The 8143-nt window shown below is 44.2% G+C and overlaps 1 protein-coding gene across 1 annotated transcript; it reads right to left on the bottom strand.

Moving 5' to 3' along the window:
* Nucleotides 1–2236: 2236 nt before the first annotated feature.
* LOC149138614 (uncharacterized) lies at nucleotides 2237–5308 on the bottom strand. Its single transcript, XM_089450414.1, has 2 exons — nucleotides 4546–5308; nucleotides 2237–4011 (listed from the first exon to the last, which is right to left on the bottom strand). Exons 1-2 carry the CDS (start codon nucleotides 5306–5308, stop codon nucleotides 2237–2239), a joined length of 2538 nt encoding a protein of 845 aa, XP_089306540.1.
* Between the last annotated feature and the right edge of the window lie 2835 nt (nucleotides 5309–8143).

Here is an 8143-nt window from a genome sequence, read left to right as displayed (position 1 = left end):
CAAAAACAATTGTTTTTCTGCACATAAAAATTCAGTTTTACTGGTATTTTTTAGAAATGTTGAAAATTGACCCTAAAAAAAAAACCATCGTTCCAATATCAATACTTTTCATTTTCAGGGTGTTTTTTACATAGTTTTTGCACGAAAAATTCATTTTCACTACCATTTTTAAAACATGTTCAAAAATTGAGCCTAAAAAAAAACCATCATTCCAGTATACACACTTTTCGTTTTTAGCATTGTTTTTTATGTTTTTTCAGGGTTTTTTGGCTAGAGTTCTTGTTTTGAGTTTATAGTTTTTGTTTAAATGTTTACATTGTTTCATGCCTAACACTTGCTTCCTGCAATCTCCCTGCACCAGTCACATTATCCAAATGTTTTCAAACAATGTTAATATCATTAACATAATGTCATGTCAATGCCAAAGGTTCTTTTCAATCATTCACTCACAACTATATTTAGTGAATAGGTGTAATCTCTTACAGAATTCAGAGTAGGCATCCTAAACTCTTCCCTTCGTATTGCTGAGATCAAGGTTTTACTAATTCTAGAACAATCTGTATCATTTTAGGTTGATCTCATAAATTTGATACCTCTGTATCCATTATACATTTATTATGTAGATTTCAGTGTACCTTTAATCCAATATACATCTATTATGTATATTTCAACGTACCTATACTATTGCTACCTGGCTGTGGTGATCGGTTTGTTATATATTTCCATTTATTTCCACAAATCAATGGAAGTATGAAAACATTAAGAAGTACCTTGGTAATTTTGATTTTCATCTATTCCAAACATTCTTATTTTTTTATGTTTATATTTCAATAGTACAAATGCACATTCCCTTCCATGGTTTAAATGCACCATTCATCAAATTTCCATTAAAATATCTCCATTCAATTTAGCTACCAAATTGATTTCCTATACATTCTAGTACTTTCAATGGCATCGTTATAGTTTACAAATTCATGCTATTTTTGGTATATATCCTCTAAATACATATCCACGTTGCTTCATAAACTATCCACTGTCAATATACATGATAACTATTACTTTATGGTCCACCTCAATTTCCATTATACTTAATATCTTTATAAATATATTTAATCTGATTCAGGTATTGGCTTGAACCACACCATTTGATTTATGCATATGGCCTTCATAATACTTTAATCTTATTTGATTATGCAAGAGTTATAATCTTAACCTCACATTAGTGTCACACCATGAATTGCAAATTCATTGTTAATTTATTAAATGTTCTGCATAGTTATATTCTCTAGACATTCAAAATGTCACACCAACTAGCTAACAAGTTCATATTTTGATAAACATTACTATGATTGTACTCTCGTCCTAACTTCTATTAATTTCGTATTATTGTGGACCTATACCAATGTCAAGGCCCTTTGCTTCCTCTTTACACCTACGACAAATTAAATTATCCAGCCCATGTGGCTGAGCCAATAAGGATTAGTAGTTTTCTTGTCCCATGTGATGTCTATTGGGTTTGGAATGTATGAATGATTTTTTTTTCCCGTAGAAAAAGTCGCAATTTCTATTAATCATAAGAAATTACATTTTGTAGATGCTATGCATATGCATACCGAGGCTTTTTGCCTCTCAGTGAAAACCAAAATAGACTTGTCATTGTTCCAAGCCACTAGAAAAACCAGATATTCTAGATTGTATTCTCTCCTCTCATCAAACTGTTGTCCACGCAGGGAGTTTGGAGAGGTATAAGATCAAAAAAAAAAAAAAAAAAGATAAACAGCATAGAGTTTTCATTGTTCAGACATCATTGTGCAGTTGTAGCTTGCTGCCCAAAATTTTACAAAAAATAATAATAGTTTTGTTTTTATCACCATAGTCCATAACAGTCTTTTAACCAGAAAGAAGTAAAAGCATATAAACAAAATAACAGTAAGATTATGCATGTTGGGACCCCTTTCAAATGTGAGCATCCCTTTGTGCCTGTTCAACAAAGGGTCTGTGATAGTGCTGAAAGAAGGTACCATCCCGATCTTCTTGTATTAACCAGGTCTCTTCTTGCCTCTGCGCTGCTTGTTTGGATAGGTAGTCCGCCCGAGTGTTGCGCTCCCTGTATATATGTCGACAGTCAAAATTTTCAAAAGCATCTGTTAGTCTGAGTGCCTCATCCAGGATGTGTCTCAAAGAGAAAGCAGTGCAATTTGATTTTCTTGTTAGCCAATTGCAAACAATCATTGAGTCACCAAACAGTTGTAATTTTGTGCATCCTTTCTCTAGTGCAAAGGATATGAGAAATTTTGCAGTGGAGAGTTCCGCATAATTGTTTGTGCCTCTTCCCAGTGGAATTTGGAATTTGTAGCGAGAATGAATGGTTCTCACGCAAGAAAAGAATGCCTCCCCCCCCACAACCATCCTCTTGGGCTGAGCCATCAAAGTATGCCCAGGGGAAAGATTTGTCAATGAGTTCAGGGGTGATGGATCGAGGGAGGGCCGGAGGAGGATCATCAGGAATGAGAGCGAGGTCTGCTAATATGTGGGCAATGGTGATCGGCCAGTGTGGGATTTTTTGGTCGAAAATTGCTCTATTTCTTGCGATCCAGATTGACCAACACATGGGGAGAGGTATGTTCCTGTCTTTTCCTGAGTGTTGTACCTGCCAGTTACCCCAAGCCTCAGCGATAGTCTGGCCTTGCCACAGGTGAAGGGAGGGGGAACGAGAAGAGAGGAGTGACCATAATTCAAGAATCACCGGACAGGTGAGAAATAAGTGTTCCGTATCTTCCTCGTTACTTCTGCAGAGATGGCACCAGAAGGGGCCATAGAAGGACCTTTTGATCAGATTTGCCCCAGTAGGAATCTTGTTGGAGAGAATAGCCCACATGAGTAGCCGAGTTCTGGGGGCGGCTTTTAGATGCCAGATTGATTTCCACCATGGCTGTGAGATGTCTGGCTGGTGATGTTGCATTAGCTGCAAATAACCTTCTTTTGGGGAGTATGTTCCTGATTTTGCATGGGCCCAGACAATCTCATCTTCTCCCTCCGATATTCTGATGTGAGCTTGTGAGAGAGCCTCAGTGTAAGAATTCCATTCTTGTCTCCATTGATCCGGAATGTGGATATCACGGGAAGACCTCCAAGCTTGATGGAGGAAACCAGAATTTCCATCGTCAGCAATGTGGGCAATGTGCGTGACTCCTTGATCCCTTAGATGTGTTAGGAGCCGCTCTGATAGTCTTTGCATGTTTCCACAGCCAATCCAGGGGTCGACACCAATGCGAACAGAGTTTCCCTGCTTAATTCTCCAAGTCAAGCCCTCCCTGATTAGAGGAAGAGAGTTTAGGACAGCTTTCCAGATGATGGAGTGATTACCACTTCCCCTATGTTCCCTGCGGATCCAGCTGAAGACACTTTCAGGTGCAATATATTTTTCCAAGACAACTTTCTGCCAGAGGCTATTGGACGTGAGGAGTTGCCATCCCATTTTTGCAGCGAGAGCATTTGCAAAAAAATCTAATCTCTTAATTCCCCATCCTCCCCATTTTTTCGGTTTAGCTATGGAGTCCCATTTAACCCAGGCAAAGAGATTTCCTTGATTTGATCCCTTCCATAAGAATCTGCAGCAAATTTTTTGAAGCCTAGATAGTATCCCCCTAGGTATCCACGCCAAAGACATCCAGTACACCGGCGTTGCTTCCAGCACAGCTTTAATTAGAATGAGTCTGCCTGCCCTAGTAAGGTATCTGTTATACCAGACATTGATTCTTTTCTCCACCTTAGATATTAACCAAATCCAATCTGCTATTCTGTATCCTCCATGTTTGATCCGGAATCCCAGGTATTTTAGCCCTTCCTCCATTGGGTGAATATGGAAAGGAAAGCGATTCCTGGTATAGATGACTTCTTGTGGAGAACAACTGATCGCTGAAAGGGTAGATTTTTGAACATTTATTACCATCCCTGTAGCTTTCTGAAAGAGATCGAAAACCTGATGTAATGCCGATGAATCAGCCATACCTCCATTTAAGAAAATTAGCACATCATCCACAAATAGGAGATGTGTGAGGAAACAGTTGTCTGTGATTTTGATTCCTTTTATACGACCTCTTCTGTGTTCTGCTGCAATCAATCTACTTAGACCTTCCATGATGAGTAAAAAAAGTAGGGGAGATAGGGGGCAGCCTTGTCTGAGCCCTCTTTCAGCAGTGAAAAAAGGGGTGGGGGAACCATTAAGGAGGACACTGAAAGATACATCAGAGATGCAACACATGATTCTTTTGATGAATAGGTAAGGGAAACCCAGATGAGTGAGGAGCATTCTAATGTAAAGAAGATTTACCCTATCAAAGGCTTTTGAGAGGTCCACCTTGAGGATCATACCCTTTAGGTTTTTGCTCTTCATAGAGTGGAGGAGTTCTTGTGCAGTGCCAATAGCTTCATGGATCTGGCGCTTGTGGAGAAAAGCAAATTGTTCAGAGGATATGTTGGCCGAAAGGATGGGTTTAAGCCTATTCGCTAGAATTTTGGCCAGGATCTTATAGAGACAATTACAAAGCGAGATAGGCCTGAAGTCATTAAAAGATATTGGATTATCAGATTTTGGGATGAGTGCAATGAAAGTGGCTTTGATGCTAGAGGGGATAGATCCATTGTGGCAGCAGTGGTTAATGGCCTTGAGGATGTCATTTCCAATAAGCTCAAAAAAGGCTGAGAAAAATTCAATAGTCCAGCCATCAGGACCCGGGCTTTTGTCCTTTTGGAAACCTTCGATAGTGGCTTCCAATTCTGCCAGAGAGATATCTTTAGTCAGCTCCTCCGCCTCATCCTCATCCACAAATCTTGGGAAAAGTTCTGCAACCCTCATTATTTCCAAGAGGTTTGCTTGTCCTGGAGCTTTGTATATATTCTTAAAATGTGAGGATGCAAGATGTGCAAGTTCCCCTTGACTGCTGACCTGATGTCCTTGTTCATCTTTCAGTTCCCAAATAGTGTTGATCGCCTTTCGCCCATTTGCAAAACGGTGGAAAAATTTTGAATTTTCATCCCCCTCCTTGAGCCATATGGCTCTGCTCCTGAGTCTCCAAGAGTCCTCCCTATCTCTGAGTATCTGAGATCTCCTTTTGATTAGGTCTTCAAAAAAAGTTTTCTGTTCAGGAGATATATAGGTTCCATCTGAATTTTCTTGAAGGGCCTCAATTGCTTGTTCCGCCTGGGAGAGAATCTGATCATCCTGTTTCCTCTTTGTTTTCGCCCATTCTCTAGATTTTCCTTTGATTTCTGTGAGGTTTATAACCAAACCATTGGCTGGGTCCATATTCTCAGAGATTGGGTGAGCATTCCAGTAATCCGTTATCAACTTTAAGTATGATGGATCCCGCAGCCAAGTTGCATTGAATTTATATGGGGCATTTTGAGCTCGTTGTCTTGCTTCTATTTCCAGGAAAATGGGCCTATGGTCCGAGATCCCTCCACTTCCCACCCATTGATGAGCTCAAGGGAAAAGGGAGCAGAGCCCTTCTTTCATGATGAAGCGATCCAGCCTTCTCGCTAGGCTTTGATCCCCTGATCTGTTGTTCTTCCAAGTGAATTGGAGCTTAGCTGAAGGGAGATCAATCCAATGGTGATCTTCAAGTAGCTACCCAAAGTAATCAGAGAGGGGATCAATTTGAGCTAGATGTCCCCAGGATTCGGAGAACCCTATAGAGAAATTTAAATCTCCACCCAAAATGATGTTCTCTGCTTGAAGGATTGGGGAACCAAGGAGCTTTTGCCAGAAATGCTCTCCGTTTACACAGGGGCCATAGACATTTAATACTATAAGATTTTCCTCCAAGTCTCTCGAGTATATCTCTGCCCCCAGAAAACCCCCTCCACCCCAGATGTTTTTTAGCATAAGAGATTTGTTCTTGAAGCCTATAGCTATGCCTCCTGATCGGCCTGAGACATCAATGGCCGAGAAAGTCCACCCAGGCAGCCATGAAACCAGAATGGAGGATGCCGAGTCTACTTTGCATAAAGTTTCTTGTAGGAAGATAATGTCCACAGGGTTTGAGAGAAAGAGTCGCTTCAGTGCCATTTTTTTGTCCGGGCTGGCCAACCCTCTGCAGTTGAAGGACAAAATAATCATGGAGGGGGATGGGGGAGGGTATCTTGCACTCTAAGGGCCCTGGGAAGAGTTTTTTGTTTGCCAAGGAGTATGTCTTCCTCCGTTTGTTTCTGAGCAATTGATTTTGAGGAGGGTCGAGCACGCCCCTGCTTAGGCAAAAAGAGATGGGGATCCACCGGCATCCCAACGGAGTCCGAGATTTTCAGTTTTGTGGACGACCGGGTAGGGTATCTTGGAGACGAGTTTACAGAGGGGGACGGCGAGGGAAAGGAAGGGAGGGGGAAAGAGGGGGAGGAGGATAAAGAAGGATGGCCTGTATGTCCGGGGATGGGGCAGGTAACATACAGTGAGCCGACAGGGAGGAGGGATGAACAGGGTACCTTTACCAGGTCCTGTGCCGACGGGGATGAGGGGGGAGGGAGCCTGATGGGGGGGGGGGGATGCCAGCCGAAGATAAACTCAATGATGCAAAATGAGAAATAGAGGCAGACGAAAAAGTGGACATACCCGAGGAGAAGACCGCTCCCTTTGCTGCCTTTGAACGCGTCAGCGGAGGGGATGGAGGCCTGGGCGCTTTAGATGTCTGCTTCCTGCGGCGGGGGGCTTGGGGCGCTTCCACCGTATCCGAGTTGATGATGTTATCCGCTCTGGGTGCCTCAGCAGCCGGAGGATCTGGCATTCCTTCAGAGGAGGGTAGCTCCTGGCCCGGAGCAGTCTGCTGAGACTTCTGAAGGAGGGGGCAGTCCCTGAATAGGTGTCCCACCTGGTGGCACCTTCTGCATCTGTAGGGTATACCTTCATAGTCCAACTTCTGCTTCCTAGAAGTAGCTTTCCATTGAATAGTGATATGTTCAGGCACGCCCCCCCTGGTATCCATGTGAACAAGTATCCTTGCGAATGCCAAGGAGCCTGATGCAATATAGGACTTATCTGTTTCCATGAAGGTGCCAAGGGCATTCCCGATTCTTTTGAAAATATCTTCCAACCAGTACTGCGGAGGTAAGCCCGGGAGCCGGACCCAAACTGGTCCAATGCCTAAAAGCTCCGTCTCCGGGTCAAAAAGGGGCGTCCACCGTTTGAGGAGGACCGGGGCTTTCTCAAAATGCCTGAACGAGGAAAGAACCCAGCTCGTGTGGTCCGCTCTTGCAAATCGGAGTGCAAACCATCCTCGCACAAAAGTCTGGACCGATGGCATCTCCGCAAGATATGGTCCCCAAATCTCGGTCGCCCACTGTTTTAATTTTGCAGCCGAAGCATGTCTGCCTCTAATCCGACCCACCAGGACACAGTCCGCTAGATCCATGACGTCGCCCCACTGAATATCTTCTTCCAGCCGAAGGAAAACGTCCTCCGCAGTAGATTTGAAACAACGCTGCTTCTTGGCAGGGCGGGAGGACATACGGCCCGGATTTGCAGTGTCCTGAGAACCCACGGGGGGAGGGAAGGAGGGAGGGGGAGGGGGGATGGTCCCAAGAGAGGGGAAAGCTTCCGGGAGGGGAGGGACCGCGTGATAACTACCAGAGGGGGCAGAGGGACCCGAGGGAGGGTTTGAGATAGAGATGGGAGGGTTTACTGACGAGAGGGAGGGGAGCTCCAGAGAGGTAATCGGGGGAGGGGGGTGGGAGGGATAGACCGGAGCTTGTGGGGAAGCAGAAACCGGGGAAGATTGTAGACAATCCGCTAGAAACCCTAGTGAAGCAGGAGAGGGGACCGCAAATGAGTTCCAGGAGGAGGGTTCGCCGGGGTAAAGGGAGGTGGGGAGTGAAGGGTCAATGGTGGGCGACAGATGCTCCAGACTAGCAGATAAGTGCTCACTGTGTAAACCCCCTGAGGAGGCAAACGTGGAGTGCCAGATGGAGCTTTCCGCCAGCGGGGACTCCGAATAATCTACCTCCTCCGAATCCATGGTGACAACTGCAGTTCCTTCCTCGGAAAACAGGTAACCGCCTGAGAGGGACAGCCTCGAAACCAGGTAACCGCAGGACGTCGGCACCGACAGCAGAGTAACCGTTTGGGATGATACTGTTGGAGGTCTAGCTACAG

This window comes from Pinus tabuliformis, chromosome X (genome assembly GCF_031772625.1).
Source record: "Pinus tabuliformis cultivar Carrire ecotype Pingquan chromosome X, CPIR1, whole genome shotgun sequence".
Taxonomy (NCBI): domain Eukaryota; kingdom Viridiplantae; phylum Streptophyta; class Pinopsida; order Pinales; family Pinaceae; genus Pinus; species Pinus tabuliformis.
Note: the sequence above shows the minus strand (reverse complement) of the source record. Positions and strands in the feature narration are given on the sequence as shown.

Coding starts and splice junctions, on each gene's coding strand:
- LOC149138614 (XM_089450414.1), bottom strand. CDS start 5,308: ATGGACCCAGCCAATGGTTTGGTTATAAACCTCACAGAAATCAAAGGA. Junction 4,012..4,545: donor CTTCAGGCCTATCTCGCTTT/GTAATTGTCTCT, acceptor TCTTAAATGGAG/GTATGGCTGATTCATCGGCA.